The sequence below is a fragment of the Nycticebus coucang genome, chromosome 4 (genome assembly GCF_027406575.1).
Source record: "Nycticebus coucang isolate mNycCou1 chromosome 4, mNycCou1.pri, whole genome shotgun sequence".
In the NCBI taxonomy this organism is placed as follows: Eukaryota; Metazoa; Chordata; class Mammalia; order Primates; family Lorisidae; genus Nycticebus; species Nycticebus coucang.
Genome location: NC_069783.1, coordinates 23956415 through 23977132, shown reverse-complemented (window position 1 = coordinate 23977132; position 20718 = coordinate 23956415). Strand labels below are relative to the sequence as shown.

The following is a 20718-nucleotide window of genomic DNA, read 5'->3' as shown; positions in this document are numbered from 1 at the left end:
AAGATTTTCTACTTTAGCTTCCCATAGAGTGCAGTTCTGTGGGATACTCTTAAAAGCTAGTCTTTTTTCACTTAATAATACGGTTGGAGCACACAGTAATCTGAGCAATGTTGCCCTTACATATATGACAATGAAATACAGCTTCACTGTCAAATGAAAAGAAAAGCACGAAGAACTCTGATTGTCACTAGGATGAAAAGTTAGAACCTGTACTTCATTGAATGGTGGATACAGCGATTAACATTAGAAAAATATTTAGACCAAAGAAGGACAGGAGAGGTTTGATTTAGAGTACCTCTTCTAATATTTTTGAAGGAGAGGTATACTTCTTTGTTTGGCCAGAAAGCAGATTTGGAGTTAAAAATAACAGGTTAATGGTTGGAGGATTGCACAGTAAAATGGATTGATTTGCAGTACAGTACCTTGCTCATTATTTGAATGTTGGAATAGATGTTGGATGAACTGCTCTCATAGGGCAGCCTCTTATCTTTCTACCTACTCTAAAATGGAATCACCAGTCAGCAAACCACAGCCTGCTGGCAGTTTCCAGCCCATGCTTCTTTTTGTAAGTAACATTTTATTGGCATACAGCCAATAAAAGCTATAGTCTAGCTTCTATAGAAAGCATACCAGTTTCTGCTATAGAGTCGAATAGGGGGAAATAATATTGACCCAGATAGGTTTGGAAAATAAAATGGATTAAAAAGAGTTCCTCAATCCCCAGGATGCCCCCAAAGTTCCCAATTTTCCTCAAAAAATTGTTGTTTACTTAAAATTTACATTGGGGTTTTTTTTTCATCTAGTGCATATTATCTGACTATAGGGCTCAACTTTATTTTCTACCCAGTAGATAGTCAATTGTTGCAGCACTGTCTTCTATCATTTATGTAATCATCATTTTCTCATTGTTTGGAATGCCATCTTGGTTATGTGTTCTGTATGTCTATATGTATAGTGCATCTTACAGGTACTCCACTCATTTCTTTGTTCACTCTAATGCCAGTAGTAATGGAGTTTTGATTGCAGTGACTTTGTTTGCTATGTATAATAATCGCAAAGTCAATTTACCCCTCTCAGTTTTTCTTATTTTTTAATATATTTTTTCTCCCCCCCCCCCTTTTTTTTTTGGCAGCTTTTTTTGGCCAGGGCCAGGTTTGAACCCACCACCTCTGCTATATGGGGCCAGCACCCTACTCCTTGAGCCACAGGCACCATCCTTTTTTTTTTTGTTTTATTTTGTTTTGAAACATTCTTATTCTGTCGCCCGGGGTAGAGGGCCCATGGCATTGCCTCAGTCTCCCAAGTAGCTGGGAATGCAGGTGCCCACCACAATGCCTGGCTAGTTTTTCTATTTTTAGTAGAGGCAGAGTCTCACTGTTGCTCAGGCTGGTCTCCAACTCTTGAACTCAGGCTCTTTACCTGCCTTGGCCTCCCAGAGTGCTAGGATTACAAGTGTGAGCCACCATGCCCAGCCTTTTTTTTTTTTTTCTGTCATATAAATTTTAAGATAATTTTATTCATTTCATGAAAATTCTCTCTCGGGTTTCTGATAGAAAAGTAGATATTAATGTTGGAGAGATGTATGATTTTATTAAGTTTTCCCATCCATTTTTTTCAGAAAATGAGAAAATTACATGAAGTGCCAATTCACAAGATAGCAAATCTAAATAGACAATAAACATACAAAAATATGCACCAATACTCCAATAGTCAAGAAAATTTCTGTTTTCAACCCAGTCGATTGACAAAAATTAAATAGCATGTTAACATCTTCTGTTGGTAGAAAAAAGAATATGCAAGTATATTCCTGTAGAAATATCATTTCTTTTAGCCTTTATGAGAAGAATCTGACAATATCTGGTCTATATACAAATATTCTTTGTTCTGCAAATACAGTAGAACCTTTGTAAGTTGACCAACCCAAGGAACTGTAACAAACTGGTCAGCATGCAGAGATGATCAACGTAAGGAACTAGGCCTACTGTACTGATGTATGTGTGGTGCACGTCTGGTGTATGAAAATTAGGTCAACTTCAGGAGGTGGTCAACGTAGGGAAGTGGCCAGCTATGACAGTTCTTACTGTATTGTATTCCCTTAGAAATCCCAGCACTAGTATATTCAGCTCTTCTGGATTCTTTGTTGATAGCCTTTTCAATTATTGGAAAACATTGAAACAAAGAATATGGCTATTGTTAGGGAACTGGTAAATTAATTGTGGTACATTCATATAGTGCAGAAATATGCAGCCATTATAAAGGGACTGCAGCTATCTATGCCAGATGACTTGAAGAGACTTCTCCAGTATATTCTGTGAGTAAATTAAGATGCAGAGTAGTGTATATAACTTGGTCCCAGTTTTAGAAAATGAATAGTAAATTGCTATTAGGAAGAAAAAGCTATCTGTTTATGTCTAGTTCTGTGAGCAGTTTAATTATTAGGGAATAGAGTTGAAAGGAGAGAAAGAAGAAAAGAGAAGTAAAGGAAAAGAATGTTTTAGAACACAATGATAATACATTAAAAGCAGAGGTGTCCAAAATAAGTAGCATCTTATGAGATGCTCCTGTTTCTATAAAATTAAATGTACACACATTCTTTTCTAAAATTAAAGGAAAGCCGGGCGGCTCCTGTGGCTCAGTGAGTGGGGCGCTGGCCCCATATGCCGAGGATGGTGGGTTCAAACCCAGCCCCGGCCAAACTGCAACCAAAAAATAGCCGGGCGTTGTGGCAGGCGCCTGTAGTCCCAGCTGCTCGGGAGGCTGAGGCAAGAGAATCGCGTAAGCCCAAGAGTTAAGAGGTTGCTGTGAGCCATGTGACGCCACAGCACTCTACCCGAGGGCGGTACAGTGAGACTCTGTCTCTACAAAAAAAAAAAAAATTAAAGGAAAGCCAAGTACCACAGAATACCTTTCTCTTTGTAAGCTTTCCTTGGCTTATTCTTTGACTCAGGTTGGTCCAGATGGTTTGATGAAGTTAAATGGCTCAGCTCTTAACAATGAGTTCTTCACTTCAGCGGCCCAAGGCTGGAAGGAAAGACTCTCGGAAGGTAAGTGTTTTCTCCTTGTGTATCTCCCAGGATGTGTGTGCAGGGGAAGCCATTGTGTGAGGATATTGGCACCTCTCCACCTCACCAGGTATTTGAGCAATTTTGGAAGATACAGGGACAGGATGTTTCCAAAGGGTAGAATTATCTATCCTATGTGAAATACTTTGCTAGAATTTTATCTGGAACCTGTGTAACCAGGTTGATTGTAGATGGAGTCAAAAGATGTTTCTTTAATGATGTAAACTGAACTGAGAAACTAAAAAAAATACATATTTTTGGCCCTATACCCCAAAATTTAGACTCAATAATTCTAGAGGGCTAAATTCTAGGTTAGATTGCCTAGCTATTGAAATTTTAATAAGCTCTCTAGTAAGCAGGGTATAGAATTAGTTATTTTATGGTACTATGAATTCCAGTTTAGCAAGCAGTAAAGTAACCTCTTTATTACTGCCCAACCTCAAGAAAACTAAAAGTGAGAGGAACCAGTGAGAAATTCTGTAAATAAACAACTTCATTGAGATATAGTTTACATATTATAAAATTCACGCATTTGAAGCATATAGTTAATTGGCAGTCAGAACTTTTAAAATGGATCCTGACTCAGAATTACTGGTGGTAATCACTCATCTACGGTGTGTACCATGCTTCTAATGCTGATTTAACAGTTCACTGAGAGCATATTAGAAAATCTAAAGAAGTTACTGACTGTCAGCACTGCGTGTAGTATTTAACAGTATTAGCAGTTTTAGACTGCAGCTGCTCAAAAGCACTTGTGTTGTTTTAAAAATACTGGTGCCCAGGCACCACAGTCAGTGATTTTGTTTTAATTCTTCTAGGTTGGTGCCTGAACTTTAGTGTTTGGGTTTCTCCCCACCCCCACCCCAGTTTTCTCAAGTGAATTCTATATGCAGCCATAAGTAAAACTACTAGCTGTAATATTTTTAGTTCCAATATAACATTTGTTTTTCCATATACATGGAAATAAAATGACACTGGGAAAATCACATATAGTTATGCTAAAGAATAGCTTAAAACAAGTAGGAGAATCTCGGGCGGTGCCTGTGGCTCAAAGAGTAGCTGGCCCCATATGCTGGAGATGGCAGGTTCAAACCCAGCCCTGGCCAAAAACAGCAACAAACAAATAAAAAAAAACAAGTAGGAGAATCTTTAAAATGAATGTATTTATAAGGAGAGAATTAGGAATGCCATTTATTGCTTACTTTCTGTCACATCCCTGATAATTAAATAAAGAGCTAATATATAATATATTGTTCATCACAGCAGTTGGCTTTTTCCATCCTCTTTTTTTTTTTTGAGACAGAGTCCCACTATGTCACTCTCAGTAGAGTGCCATGGCGTCACAGCAACCTCAAACTCTTGGGCTTAAGAGATTCTCTTGCCTCAGCCTCCCAAGTAGCTGGGACTGTAGGCACCCACTGGGCTATTTTTTTGTTACAGTTGCCATTGTTGTTTTAGCTGGCCTGGGCTGAATTTGAACGCACCAACTTAAGTGTATGTGGCTGGCGCTGTAATCACTGTGCTATGCGCACCGAGCCTCTATCCTCTTCTTTTAGAGTAGCAGTGCTTTTTTTTTTTTTTTTTTTCTTTGTAGAGACAGAGTCTCACTTTATGGCCCTTGGTAGAGTGCCATGGCCTCACACAGCTCACAGCAACCTCCAACTCCTGGGCTTAAGCGATTCTCTTGCCTCAGCCTCCCGAGTAGCTGGGACTACAGGCGCCCGCCACAACGCCTGGCTATTTTTTGGTTGCAGTTTGGCCGGGGCCGGGTTTGAACCCGCCACCCTTGGTAAATGGGGCCAGCGCCTTACCGACTGAGCCACAGGCGCCGCCCTAGAGTAGCAGTTCTTAACCTGGAGGGATCTAGATCTACAGGAACTGTATTAAAGGCTTACGGCATTAGGAAGGTTGAGAACCACTGTTTTAGAGCAAATTCTGTGCAGAAGGAATCTCTTGCTGATTACTTTGGTCCTTTCTCTTTCTTACAGATTTTCTTGGGCAGACACCTCTTTTTTCCTGAAAGAATTGAAATTATATAAGCACTTTATAATAATACCAGTTAGCAGTACCTTTCTTTAAGTATAAATAGGTATGAAGGATTTATTTTTTTCAACCCCACTTTTTTGTAGGTAGGTAGTGTCAACAGTGATACCATGATCATCAATGTTACTTTTCTTTTTTACACACAAGCAACAAAAATTTTGAACACTGTACATAAGTGGATAGAATTCAGTACTTTCTATTCGTTCTTTATTCTGTGATGCACAGTAGACTCAACAGCAGAATTTCTGGGTTGGATTCTGAAAGACCCCCTTTTTCTAATCCTTTGCCCACGACTGTGATGTCCACGGTCCTCTAATACTTTTCCTTTCCTTCTTCTCACCCCCAGGAGGTCTTAAACTTCAAATTCTGCCATTTCTACCTCTTATTCCCTGATGTCCTGGGTATTAGAGTATAAAAGGGAGCAGCCTATCTGAGCCACAAGTTTGAAGATGGCCTACCAAGCACATTCACTGTTCTCTGCTGATGGAGTGGGAAGGATTGAGGTGGTTGGTAGTATATGCAAATAATGGCATATTCAGAGCAGCTGGGTCTTTGGCATGTTGGTGTTTTGTTGCTAGGGCCCTAAACTTATATAATTTCTGAAACAAATAGAAAACTGACAACTCATAAAATGTCTCTAGCTTTTTATTGGAATCTTAAATGGTTTCAAGCAGGGCCATAGCTTTTCATTATGCAGTTAGAGATAAAAGGCTTAAAATACAACTTGTCTTGGAGAAATAGAACTTTAATAAAATGGCCAGTAGAATTATTTACTGAAAGCACATCACTTTCTTTTTCAGTGGAAAGTGGAAATTCAAAGTTAGAAATAAATCTGTGTGGAAGATGATTATTTGGAGCACTAGGGAGGTGCTGTAGGAAAAGTCCAGAGAAAAGACTGTTAGTCTCAGCTGTGGCTACATGGCGTGGTGTGCAAATGTATTTTTATTTCACCTAATGGCATGTAGGTCCTCCTTTACATTGAAGAGCTTTGGGAAATTTGTTACTTATACATGATAGTATTCTGATTCCTGCATGAGTCTTTCATGATTTATAAAAAGTTAAACATTGCAAATAGCGTTTTTGTCTTCATTATCCTTTTTTGGGTACATTATAGGTGAGTTTACACCTGAGATGCAGGTGAGAATTCGACAAGAGATTGAGAAGGAGAAAAAAGTGGAGCCATGGAAAGAACAATTCTTTGAAAGCTACTATGGTCAGAGGTAATGTTAAGACAGGCTCTAAACCAGAAGCTAATTCCTATGTATTTGTCATGTGATTGCTTTATCTCATTACCTTGATAGGAAATCTAGTTCTTCAATTTCCTTCTTTTTTTTTTATTTTTTATTTTACCAACTCTCCTTTAGAGAGTTTTTTTTTTTTTTCTTATGAATCACAGGTACACAGAATTGGATTACTCATAATTCTAGACCCATAACATATTATTGTGGGTTGGGTGGTTTCTTTTAAAAAAATTTTTTTTTTAAATCTTGATTTAAAGAGTCCCTTAAAAAAAAAGAAACAGGTTAACTTTTCTTCTAGTAACTTTATAAGATATAAGAATACTGATATTCTTATCTGTATTTTTTTGGATAAGTTTTTTTATGGATAAGTTATTATATGGATATGTAACTATCCAGATCACTAAGGAATCCCAGGAATCCTGTAATATGGATTATTCAACATGTGATAACAGGGTCTCCCCTGTAAAAGGCACCCTAAGACATGTATACAGCTGTGGATCAAGCTACAAACCCTGCTTTAAAGGGGACATAGTCTAAATCAGTTTTTCCCTAATAAGTCCAAATGAAACCATAACAGGGGCATTTAAATAGATTATAATGGAGTTGTTTTATTTGAAATAGGATTGAACACCCAGGCTTATACTTAGTAGTCTCCCTCGTCTTTCTGCATCCAAGGGGCAGCCCTTAAAGAGATGCCATAACCACAGCTTGAGAACTGAGGGCCTCTTTCCTTTGTCTCTAAGTGTTTATCATTTACCTTCACAGTCATTTAGGAAAGATCCCTATTAAGAATCTTCATAAGCTGATTTTTCTACATTGTTGATGTGAGCGTTGAGCTATAGAAATAATGTCTAAATAATACATATTCAGACCATTGTTACAGGTAGCAATAATTCCATAATTATTTATTTCCTCCATTTTAGGCAGATAGAGCATTACAACAGCTCTTGGGTCTGTTTTCAACTATCTTTAACAGCTCTCATAAAAAGACTTTTTAATTACTGCCCAGTTTTGCCTTCAGCTATTCTATCTCAAAGGCACAGTACTGATTCTAGGAAGTCACCAAAGGAGGCTCCATTGATTTTGCCTGTCATACGGTATTCTAAAACATTAAGAATGAGTCGCTAGTGACCCTTACAGGTTAGCCTAGCTTTCAGCCAGGGCACACTATCGAAGTCCCAAGTGGCCGACATTCCTTGATAGCTCAGAGAGACTGAGAAGTTTAGACCTACACCAAGTGGAATTTAAATAGGTTTTCCAAAAACTTAAGTTACAGTTCTCAACCTCTGGAGAACACATAGATAACCAGTGTCCTACTGTCTTCTTAGGTCCCCTTAGATTTCTTGGTCCAGCCTTTCCACAGGTACTGCAGAGCAGATCACAGTTCCCAGAATGGATGGGTATTGGGCTTCCTTTAGTTCTCTTGTAGGTAATAAGTGATGTATACCTTTAAACAGTGTGGCCCCTTTATAAGCAGAAGTAATAATTACTACCACTATTGAGCTTTCATTATGGGCTAGGTAAGTACTTGACATGGATTAACTTAATCATCTATACAGCACTGTGTTGTAAATAACTCTAGTGTATAGTTGAAGAAACTGAGATACAAAAGACTAGTCACTTGCTTAACATCATGTGTTGCTGTCAGAGCTAGAATTTGAATTTAGACACTCTGGCTCCAGAACCTTTATTGCTAATAATAATAGTAAGATAATGCATGAAGCACCTATTATGTGCCATATTCTATTACTTCATAAGGCTTCAATAACATGAGCCATTTCTCAAATAGAATATTTATTTTTATCCTTTTTTAGTTCTGGCCTAAGCCTTGAAGATTCAAAGAAATTGACGTCATCGCCCAACGATCCCAAAGTAAAGAAATCTCCAGCTGAGCAACCAAAATCCATGCTTCCTTCAGAGGCCTCTCCTGTCACTATAGTCCCAGTAGTCTCCCAGTCAGAGTGTAAAGAGGCAGCATTGCAATTGCCATCACCAGGCAGTAAAGAAGAGCACGAAAGCCAAGATAAGGTGCAGCTAAACTTCTCCAAGACCACAGAGCTCCCACTTCCCACAGGCAGCAATACCCATGAGCTTAGCAGCGTTCTTCCCGTCAAGTGCCGAAAAGATGAGGGTCTGTTGGAGCAGAAGCCAGTTGCCTCTGCTGAACAGGAATCTGAGAAAGAGAATTATCTCACCACAGCTTCTAGTTATAACAGAAATGAAAGCCAAGAATCTTTAATTACATCCGCAAGCAAACCCAAGAGTCCTGGAGTAGAAAAATCATTAGTAAAGCCCATTGCAGAAGCAGGTCCACAGGAGACCACTTTTAAAGAACCTCCAGCAACTCTTGTTGATCAGAACCCCGAAAGCCTCAAGAGGAAATCTTCTCTCACCCAGGTAGAGGCTCCTGTGAGCTGGGAGAAGAGGCCACGAGTTATTGAGAATTGCCAGTACCAGCAGCCATTTCAGATCTCACCACAGCCCTTTCTCAATAGAGGGGAGAGGGCCCAGGTGCGAAGAGTACCACCTCTCAAGGTAAGAGAGTGGGGAAAACTAAAAAGCAGAGATGCTCTACACCACTGGCTCTCAATCTTCCTAATGCCATGGCCCTTTAATACAGTTCCTGTGGGTCGTGACCTGAGAACCACTGGTCTACACATTGTGTTTTTGGTCACACCTACTAAATTGCAAGTAATTTGTGGCATTTCTTTTTTTTTTTTTTTTTTTTTTTTGTAGAGACAGAGTCTCACTTTATGGCCCTCGGTAGAGTGCCATGGCATCACACAGCTCACAGCAACCTCCAGCTCCTGGGCTTAAGCCATTCTCTTGCCTCAGCCTCCCGAGTAGCTGGGACTACAGGCGCCCGCCACAACACCCAGCTATTTTTTGGTTGCAGTTTATCCGGGGCTGGGTTTGAACCCAACACCCTTGGTATATGGGGCCAGTGCCTTACCGACTGAGCCACAGGCACCGCCCTTGTGGCATTTCTTGATGCAGAAGCCGTTGTTTATATTTGGTAAGCATGTAACTATGGTCTTACACAAATAAAATTACTGATAAACCCAAACACATTTTACTTCTGATCTTAAAGATTTATTAGTACTTAGGCCTTTGCTTAGTATCAGTTTGTAGTTCATTCACTTGATAAATACTGTATTACACTTTTTATGAATAATGCTTATTAATAGTGTTTTGTCTTCTAAGAGTCTAGACACTGCTTTCTGCTCATTCACATTGAGAGAAAAATAAACCATGTAGAAGTACTTTCTCATTTTTTAAATTTAACTTAGATGATCCAAAATTAGCATTACCAGGAAATTGTCTTTGGAAATATTCACTGACTAGAACTTGACCCGTTTCATTTACTACTTACTTGACTTCTACCAACGCTCTTACCTTAGCCCCCATTTAAAATCTCACTTTCTTAGACAAACCTCAAGGTAATTTATAACAGTATAAAACATTTTAAACAACAAACTTGAAATTTAGTACAAATGTTCAGTTCATTACATGCATATGTATATAAAAATTATAAACACTTGCACATTGTATTTAATTTTTTAATTTTATCTGTTTTTTTTTTTCCCCATTTTTTCCTAGTGGTCTCTTCCAGATGATATTAAAAGGGACAATAGGGCGGCGCCTGTGGCTCAGTCGGTAAGGCGCCGGCCCCATATACCGAGGGTGACGGGTTCAAACCCAGCCCCGGCCAAACTGCAACCAAAAAATAGCCGAGCGTTGTGGCGGGCGCCTGTAGTCCCAGCTACTCGGGAGGCTGAGGCAAGAGAATCGCTTAAGCCCAAGAGTTGGAGGTTGCTGTGAGCTGTGTGATGCCACGGCACTCTACTGAGGGCCATAAAGTGAGACACTGTCTCTACAAAAAAAAAAAAAAAAAAAGGGACAATAATTTCTTCTTTCTTACTATGGGCAGCTTCTAAAGACTATGTGCTAAGTAAATATGCTATCTAGGTTTGTTTGAGTTGGATGTAAAATAGATTTAGCTCTTAAGAGAGATTAAGTACATTTCATGATGAAAATACATGGATTTTGTGACCTCTGTTAAAAAATCTCACAGCTCGGGCGGTGCCTATGGCTCAGTGAGTAGGGCGCCGGCCCCATATGCCAAGGGTGGCGGGTTCAAACCCATCCCCGGCCAAACTGCAACAAAAAAATAGCCAGGCGTTGTGGCGGGTGCCTGTAGTCCCAGCTGCTCGGGAGGCTGAGATAAGAGAATCGTGTAAGCCCAAGAGTTAGAGGTTGCTGTGAGCCGTGTTACGCCACGGCACTCTATCCAAGGGCGGTACAGTGAGACTCTGTCTCTACAAAAAAAAAATCTCACAGCTCTAAATTCTAATTACAGAGAATCAGTTTTTCAGCCCTGCTGACTTATGGGTATTGCAAACAATAGAAAATCCTCAGTGACTTATTATTTTTAACTTAAAGATATTCAGAAAGATGTCATGCATTTTCTTAGAGCTCAGTGGTTTAATTTTTTTAAATTAAATGCTTTACATTAGGACATCTGTAACAGTTATAGTAGCTTTCGAAGTATTCTTTAGGACATGAGGCTGTTTCATTTTAGACATGATATTTTATGGTAGGAAAATCAGTGATTTCAAACCTGATAGTACATCAAAATCTCATGAGTATCTTTTTAGAAATACATTTTTTCTCTAGGGATCCTAATTTGTATATTTTGGGATAGGACCCAGAGCATATAGAGTTTTAAAAAGCTGTGCAAGTATATGTAATACCAGCTGGGTGAGAATGGCTGATAAACAGTATGGGCATAGTGAGGTGCTCTGTGGATCACATACTGCCTTTCTTACAGTGTTATCTGGAACCCTCTGTGATTTGAGAGATTTCACCTCACCTGTGTGTATAGAACAGGGAAGAGCAAGTGTTTTCCCCCCCAGACCTTAGTAGTAAAGCTAAGAAGTAAAAGACAGTAATGATATAATTTTCTTTCTTTCTTTTCTTTCCTTCTTTCTCTGCCCATCCTTCCCCCCACAACATAAACACACTTTTAAAAAAAAGTAGATATGGGCGGTGCCTGTGGCTCAAAGGGGTAGGGCGCTGGCCCCATATACCGGTGGTGGTGGGTTCAAACCCTGCCCCGGCCAAAAACTGAAAAAAAAAAAAAAAAGTAGATATGATATAAAGGTATGTATCTTAATAAACAGTTGTGAGTAGTAAAGATATTAGGAGGGACTTGTATTAAAGAAGGAGGTATAGGGATTTAGGGTGGGAGTGGAGGGAGGGAATTCTTGGCACCAATGGAAAAGGTGGAAGGACCCTAGAGACAAACTTAGTGTTGCTGTCTCCAGGGTTTGTCATCTCAGGCATAGACCACCCATGTTTGTCACAGTTGCTATGGTGTTTATCTATTCTAAAAATGTAAGGACTGATGAAGTTTTGTTATTTTTATAAGTGAAAACTAATCTCTATTTGTTCCCCCCTCCCCCATTTCTTTCAGATCCCGGTCTCCAGAATCTCCCCCATGCCATTTCATCCATCGCAGGTCTCTCCCAGGGCTTGTTTTCCAGTCTCCATCACTAGTCCTAACAGAACAGGAGCCAGAACCCTTGCAGACATCAAAGCAAAAGCCCAGCTGGTCAAAGCACAGAGGGCAGCAGCTGCAGCCGCCGCCGCAGCTGCTGCAGCCGCTTCAGTTAGAGGGACCATTCCAGGACCTGGCCCAGGGGGTGGACAAAGTCCAGGAGAGGAGGGTGGTGAAGGGAAAACTGCTAGAGGAGGCAGGCCAGGCTCAGACAGAGTCAGTGGAACTGGAAAAGGCTCCACACTGGAACTGGCAGGAACTGGAAGCAGGGGAGGTACGAGAGAGCTTTTACCCTGTGGTCCAGAAACTAAGCCCCAGTCTGAGACCAAGGCCACCCCAGACCAGGCACAGCCTCATAGTGTCTCTGGAGCACAACTACAGCAAACCCCCTCAGTGCCTCCAACAGCTGCCATCAGTGGATCATGCGCAAATGTCCCATCACCAGCCCACATAGAAAAACTGGATAATGAGAAACTCAACCCCACCAGGGCAACAGCCACAGTGGCCTCTCTGAGCCACCCACAAGGGCCCAGTAGTTGCAGACAGGAAAAAGCATCTTCTCCAACTCCAACAGGTCCTGCTCTAATCTTAGGTGCCTCACCTATTCATTTTGCAGCTGATGACAAAGTGGAGCCCAAAGCCGGTTCCAATAAGAATACACCAAACTCTTCAGCCTCAGCAAAGACAGATGCTAATGCTCCAGTGGCTATGACTCCTTCCCCTTTAACATCTTTATTGACAACAGCCACTTTAGAAAAGCTTTCTGTACCCCAAGTTAGCGTAACTACAGCACCTACTGGATCAGCTCCACCCTTGAGCTCTTTGCCAGCAGCTTCTAGCCTTAAAACCCCAGGAACTCCTTCAAATATGAATGGACCCATTTCAAGACCAAGCTCTAGTATCCCTGCTAATAATCCTTTAGTCACTCAGCTGCTCCAGGGCAAAGATGTTCCCATGGAGCAAATTCTGCCTAAACCTCTCACCAAAGTTGAAATGAAAACTGTTCCACTGACTACAAAAGAGGAAAGAGGGATGGGAGCACTTGTTGGTACCAACACAACAGAACATAGCACCAGAGAAGAAGTTAGTGAGCGACAGGCCCGACCAGCTATGCAACAGCTGGGTAAAACCTTACAAAGTAAGCCCCTCCCATTTCCAAGGCCCCTTCAGCTCTTCTCACCCAAAGAGCTGAGGGACTCCAGCATTGACACACACCAGTACCAAGAAGGACTAAGTAAAGCAACCCAAGATCAGATCCTTCAGACTCTCATCCAAAAGGTTCGAAGGCAGAATCTTCTCTCAATTGTACCACCCTCCCAGTTCAACTTCGCTCACTCAGGTTTCCAGGTGGAAGACATCTCCACAAGCCAGAGGTTCATGCTGGGTTTTGCTGGCAGAAGGACATCTAAGCCTGCAATGGCAGGTCACTACTTACTTAATATTTCCACCTATGGCCGTGGTTCAGAGAGCTTTAGGAGGACCCATTCTATAAACCCTGAAGACCGTTTTTGTCTAAGTAGTCCCACTGAAGCCTTGAAAATGGGATATACAGACTGTAAAAATGCAACAGGAGATAGTAGCAGTGGCAAAGAAGATGATACTGATGAGGAAAGTACTGGTGATGAACAAGACTCTATCATGGTGAAGGAGGAGCCTCAGGTTGCCCAGAGTTCTGGAAAATGTGACACAACTTCAGGACCCCCCAGTAGGGAAACCCTATCCACCAGTGATTGCTTAGCTAACAGGAATGTGAAGGCTGAGACACCAGTGATTGAGCAAGCCACATTAAGCAAGGAGAATTACCTGTTCACTAGAGGCCAAACATTTGATGAAAAGACCCTAGCCAGAGATTTAATTCAGGCAGCACAGAAGCAAATGGCTCATGCAGTGAGAGGTAAGAAAATGTGTGGCAGCCCTGAGCTTTTCAATTCTACGGCTCTTCCTCTACCTGCAGATAATAGCCCCACCCATCAGCCTCTACTCCTCCCATCACTGCAAACCCCAAAGTTGTATGGAAGCCCCACACAGATAGGGCCAAGCTACAGAGGCATGATCAATGTCTCCACCTCATCTGACATGGACCATAACTCTGCTGTACCAGGTAGCCAGGTATCTAGCAACGTAGGTGATGTCATGTCCTTTTCAGTGACTGTCACTACCATCCCTGCTAGTCAAGCTATGAATCCCAGCAGTCATGGCCAGACCATTCCTGTTCAGGCTTTTCCTGAAGAGAACAGCATAGAGGACACGCCTTCAAAATGTTACTGCCGATTGAAAGCCATGATCATGTGCAAAGGGTGTGGAGCTTTCTGCCATGATGATTGCATTGGCCCCTCCAAACTGTGCGTCTCCTGCCTTGTCGTTCGGTAACGAGACTAGAGACACACTGTAAAGGCGGGGCGGGGAAGGGAAGGGTTGACCAGATGTGTTTTTTTGCATCCTTTTGGAATCACAGAAATAAACAAGTAGGTTTCAATTGTCTTAAGAGACAAATGTTACTTAATCAGGAATACAGAGTACAGATCTTTTACATTTTAGAAGAAAAGCACCTTGTATAGTAAGTCTAAGTCAAGCAAGACTTTGTGAATTTGTGACAAGTTTGCACTTAAAAAATCATGTAAATATGTCACATTTTGTTTAACATTTTTCCAAGTGTTTAGGTAATAATGTGTTGCTTTGAATTCAGATTTATGTTCCACTTCATGTGACTCTGAGAAAAGTTTTATGGCATGCATGGTGAAAGGAAGCTGTCTCCCTTCTGACCTTTCCTAAGCAGTCAGGAAAACGAAGGAGTGAAGGAATGGTCTAAAGAAGTGACCGTTCATGCGGATTATATCCTGACAGACTGGCTGCAGCTTATTCATAGCTTATTCAGCCTTTGCAGGATTTGGATTCAGAGTTTACTCAGTCCCTTTATCTTAGATGGAACCTTCTTCAGCTGAAGTATTCGATGAGGTATTAATTTCCTAGGTAGTGGTTCAGATTCTGAAAGCTCCGACTTGGTTCTTGGCTTCCATAAACCAGTACCATTGCCAAGCACTCTGCTTGCAGTTCGTGGATCCCTGATGCTCCCCGGTCCCACCCCCGCCCTGACACCGTGAATGTGATCTGTGAAGGGGTTGTCTCTCCATGCTTCTCCTATGTTGTAGCCTGTGCAGGGCAATAATTCCAGCAAAGATATCCCCATTTAAGGCATTCATGGGAACTCCCAGTTTTGAAATACTAGCATAAAAATAGTAGAAAAGTGTTAGTGATGAGGTTATTTGAACTATGTGTAGTTAGGCAAGGAAAATGAAACAGCTGAGGCTGTTGAATTCGATGTAAAGAACTTTGGGGAACAATTGTAACCCTAGAAACAAGGTAGCCTCTCTTTTCTTCTCCCCCAACCCATTACCTAATATTAATTCTATAGTCAGCTATTGTCATGGGTAGAAGCTCATTAAGGCCACATTTGCTTATTATATTCAACCTGTTTTGACCTCCCAGGCATCTGAGGATGACATGATTTTGTCTCTTAACTTTGCTGCACACTTGTGTGCACATATGCACAGAACATGACACTTTTTGTTTTAGAAAATATGTCCCCTGTTTTAGATAACTGCTGTCTGCACAACTAGAAACTTAGAATGTAAAGGGGCTTCGGTGAGTGAAAGGCTGAGGGAATGTCTAGAACGAAGAAAAATTAGCTCCAAAGTTATATTGTTTGTTTGTTTTCTTTTTTAAATCCTTCTCTAGTGACAATTTTTAAGTACATAATATTTAGGTTAAAGATCATTAAAATAAACCTATGGTTTATCAGAATTTAGAATTTGAGAGTGTCAATTTGCATTATTTGCATATTGATCTTAAGTCTCCCAATTTGAAGTGTGTAAAGTAAAAATTTTAGTGTAACATAGTACAGTTGTCTTTGTACGTAATAGGATGTGATGCTTACAAAGTGCAGAACAGCTTAAGTTCCTTAATTAAACCATATTCCAGATTAGGAAAAAGTAAGCAATAGTACTCTGGTTTTTGCCCACCCCACCCACCACCACATCACTTTTTTAATGCTTTTCCATAGTCTTTGCCCCAAATACCGTAAGAACCTCACTTCACTATTGTTTATTTTCATTTCTGGCTTTTTTTATGGCCCAGGGCAAATAATAGGATTAATATCTGTGCTCCAGTTTCAGACAAAACAATGTGATGTCCTTCCGTCTTCCCCCTTTTCTTCCAGCACACACACAGCTAAGAGATAAGAAGGCTGCAAGAACCCAGGGATAAAGAGTAAGTTCTCAAGCCAAGAACCAGTAGGAAACAGATTATGATTGTGCTCCCAAACAATTAGTACCCTGGGCATTTTGGGGGGTGAGGTTAGAAAGACTTACGGGTGAAACTCCATGCCCTGCCACTCCACTCCCCACTTTAGGGTTGAGGGCTGTCTGCATGCTGGAAGAGGTTGATGTTTCAGAATTGAATTCATGCTAAAGTCAGTTACCAATTTTGATTGACAAAGTGATTTTTATGCTGCACTCCTTTCATGTCAGAAAGGCTTTTCTCCATGGTTCCCTCAATCTGCAGATAGACTGTAACCAGGAAGGGAGGAAAGGTGTCAGGGATTTTCAAAGGTGTACGTTTAGAAAGCAAACCATATTGTGCCTCTTCATCTTGCCCCAGGCTCTTACAGATAGGTCCTAAGCATTACTATTCACCAGATTCTCTTCATAAATAATACTGAGCTAAATTTTTGCATTTAGGAATAGTCATATAACAAATTACCAATTAGGTATACTGCCTCGATCTTAACCAGATGAGAGAACAGTTTTAAATTGTTCTTAGATTGGTAGTAAATTGAACACCAGTCTATTTTTTCAGTTTTTTCAAAACAATCGTTTCAAGCAGAAAGCCATTCATTTTATAAGCTGGACAGAAAACAAATTATATGATAATCTAGCCTTCTAGAAAATGAAGCAGTTAGGAACACGAAAACCTTTAAATAATTATAATATGGTACTCCAACAGCACCTTTAAAGCAATTTTTTAACTTAGCTTTTGAGTTGTTCCATCTGAAATGTTATTATTAAGTGCTAAGCTTATTCTTAGGGTATTACCTGACATTATTTCCAGTGACCAGTCAGACGTCATTCCTGATGCACATGCCTCCAGTGTGCCCTTGTCTAGCCGTCAGATGACCCACCTTCTACTGCAGGTCACCTCAGGAGATAGCATTAACTATATATCATCTCAGTCTTATAAATATTCCAAGTTGTCTAGTAGAGAAGACTCTGAATCTCAAAGAATTTTCTTTAGTTAAAATTCTTCATTCTGTTAAACAGAAAATAAAGCCAAACAACCTGGAGTTGTTTGCTCTACTTCTGTTCCCTTCAATCCTATGCTCAAGTTACTGGAGCTATCTGTGGTATTCCGTGTAACATTTCTAAGAATAAGTACAGGTCAATGGGAAATTATTCTTGGCATGGGGGAGGAAGCATATTTAAATGGATTGTGAAAGCACACAGCTGTATGAGTTTTAGATTTTTTATCTCAGATATAAATAGTCAAAGGAGGACCTCATTGCCTTCCAGGTGAAGGTACAAAGTTATACATATTAATGACCTGACAGTTAACATTCTGTTGCTTATTAATTGCCTTTCTGTACCTTAGCCCTAAAGAGCTTTCAGGTAAAATGATTTGTTATAATGAGGGAGGTCTTCTCTTTTCATTACATTGCTATTTATTTCTAGAACTCACTGTAAATGAGCAGCGCTAGGGTGGTTTTCTCTTTGACACAAAGGTTTCACGGCATAGCAAGGAGGGAAAAGTCTCCCCATTGCATTACAACAGTATACAAAGTAAAAAACTTGGCAAAGGGTAGTTTTCAGCTCAGTTTATAGAATAGTCCAAAGAGACTTTGAGAAACATGATGATAGGCAGGGACCTTTCCTACCATGTTTCAGTACCTACATACCTATTGAAAGAAAACAGTAGGTAAAACATTTCCTAAAGTTGAAGCAATAGCTTCATAGATTCTTGGTTACTTTATTTTTTTTAATGCTTTACATTTGATACAACTATTAAAGATCAATTTTAAAAATAGCTTTCCAGTAATATATTTTAAGTAATATATATTTTAATATCTATGTAAAAAGTGACAGTGGAAGACTTTGAATCTCTCATATATGGTATGTTTAATGTAGGACCTCACTGTTAAGGCACAAATTATTTCAAAGGAAGTTACTCGAAAGACACTCAGATTATTTCAAAAAGAAAAATGCAATAAGGGGAATAGTTTGGGGGGTTATTTTTTATTTTAAAAGAAAATTGACTTATTTACCACAAGCTATTTTTTCCCTTCTGGCTATAAGGTTTGTACAGACTGGTTTGGTAATTGCTAAACTTTTGTGTCTTTTGCCTTTTTAAAGGAATTGTTAACATTGGAATTGAGGGTATGTACAGAGAAGTTGGTGACAACACCATTTAAAAAGTCATATTTTTTCACAAATAGAGAAAAAAATCATTTTACATAAGAATTTTAAGTATTTGCAATAAATATATGTATATAGATTGTATGTATTCCTTCCTATATTCTTATTTTTCATTTTATTATTAAGTAAACGATCATTAAAAGTGAAAATAAAAATCTTGGAGTTTTTGGTGAATCTTGAGGTCTGACACATCTGAGAGTGGCATGGGGAAGGGCCATCAGTTACTGCCTTATACCACTATGGGAAAGATACCACAGATCATATGGAAGAGAGTGAAAATCAAATCAGGGTATTGTATTTCTTTCAAAACTTAAGTAAAAATATGATTAAGTTTTCCTAGTCTGTCTGTCTCCATGTTTTCTGTTGGTGTTCTGTTTTCCAACCTCTTAAAGATTATCGGAAAAGTGAAGAAACCCGATGCAGCCTCTTTTTTAATGTGCCCATTGTTTGCTTCTGAATCAAAGAATGGTAAGGAAATATCTCAGGGGGAAAAAATAGGTTTTTCTTTCTCCATAGTGATTAATAATTCCTTAGCAGATATTCACTGCCACTGCCTTCCAGGTTCTAGGGGGTATGTGAAGTAATATCTCTTTCCTGTTTCTTCTCTGAGAAGTGAGTTTCATAGCCAGAGTCACATCCTGCCTGACCTGGAGAGGTCGAAGAACTAAGAGGACCATGTGAAGAGAAACAGCTGTGCCTCGATTAGGTTCTGTTTCAGTATTTGACACTTGAATCTTGAACTCTCGGGGTCAGGAAGGGCAGTTACAGAAATGAGAATTGAGCCAGATGTTAGGAGAGGATAATTGTCTGCAGTCCTGTACCTAGATTGCTGTCTAATCCAAGAGAACTCTTCGTGACTGTAAATACTTGGTTTGGGGATAGGTAATATGATGAAGGGAGCAAAATGATACCTTTATTTGGAAATAAAGGTATGTAGTACTTTGCCCATTCTTTAAAAAGAATGATCCGTAGGTTCATTGATGACCTGAAAGGAAAGTTAAGGTCATATTTTTAAGAATGCATCTTGATGATCTCTGAAACTGACTTTTAATTGTAGTTCACTAGTTTTCCCTATAATTGCTCAGCTGTAGTTATTTTCACTGATTCAAAAAATTAGAATATTATGGAAATGAAGGGATAATACTTTTTAAAAGATAATACTCTTTTTCATTGAAATTCCAATTTCTGAGTTGCCCAAGGACATTGGAGGTAGTTCAGTGGTCCACAAGAACAGTACCCTAGATCTTAGCTGAAAATGTACTGTTTCTAAACGAAACTTTTTAAGCCTCAGGGAACATCTGCGTCTTCATAATTTCCATATAGAATAGGAATTAAGGTAAAATATCTAAATGTATGCACACTAGTTCATGATGACCATTTACAAATACCGACTCCCCATTTCTAGTATATATTCGTTGTTACTTAAATGGGCCTCCTGCCTCATAGGAAGTAGAATTTATATTCAGTTGACATGGAAGCCTAAAAATATAGTTGGTCTGCAGTTGAGTGAGAAAAACCAATATGCCAGAACACAGGGCAACTTCAGCCTGGATACCCATATACCCTTTATGTAATTCAAAGAGTCTTAAGAACCTGTGTTTATTGCTTTTGACACTACTTGATCTCACCTAGTCTTCATAAGTGAGATTTTTGCATCATGTTTCTAACCTTTTTGTCAAATCATGTTATTTGCAATTCAAATGCTTATTGAGCACCTGCGATGTGCTAAGGGCTACTAAAGTGCTGGTTATGCAAGGGAAAGCAAAAACAGTCCTGTAAGTTGTCAAAAGGCCTTCCTGTAACAGTAACCACACATGTTTCTAGCACTCCTGGGTCAGTGCTCAAGGAGTAACAGATGCTCCCTATTTCTATAAACATGAAAAATTTAAGTGTAAATGAATATGAAATAGATGTATCTGAGACCCTGGACAAAACGATAGTAAAACAGGAAGGAAAGGAAGACATTCAGTGAAAAAACAGGCCATGTGGAAATCATGATCCATATTAATAAAATTTACCTTTTTTTGAGAATTAGCATCGGAATATCTAGGGTTGAATAGAAATTTCAGAAAATAAGTAAAATCTAAAAGTGAAATCCCTTTCAGTTATTTTGGGTTAATATATCAGCATTTTTTCAAGTAATAATTGCAGCTTTCCTATCACTGTTCAACCCCCAGAGAAGCTAATGGAATTTTTTCCCCCCACAGTTTTCACTTAATGTGTGATAAGGAACTGTATCCCTTCATTTTGAATTGTTGCATCCCTGCGTTTTTCCATAATGGACATTTTAGTGTTCTTACTTATCTAAAATTGTAGAACTTTTTTCCTATATTTTTAGTCTCGAGAAT

The 20718-nt window shown here is 39.6% G+C and overlaps 1 protein-coding gene across 1 annotated transcript in view; it reads left to right on the top strand.

Annotated features, from left to right (window-relative positions):
• ASXL2 (ASXL transcriptional regulator 2) overlaps nucleotides 1–18529 on the top strand; it is a 138367-nt gene extending 119838 nt beyond the window's left edge. The window contains exons 9-12 of the mRNA XM_053588681.1: nucleotides 2948–3044; nucleotides 6220–6325; nucleotides 8161–8881; nucleotides 11823–18529. Coding sequence (XP_053444656.1) covers nucleotides 2948–3044; nucleotides 6220–6325; nucleotides 8161–8881; nucleotides 11823–14276 — 3378 coding nt within the window. The 3' untranslated portion in view covers nucleotides 14277–18529. The remainder of the gene's footprint in view (nucleotides 1–2947; nucleotides 3045–6219; nucleotides 6326–8160; nucleotides 8882–11822) is intronic.
• Nucleotides 18530–20718: the final 2189 nt, after the last annotated feature.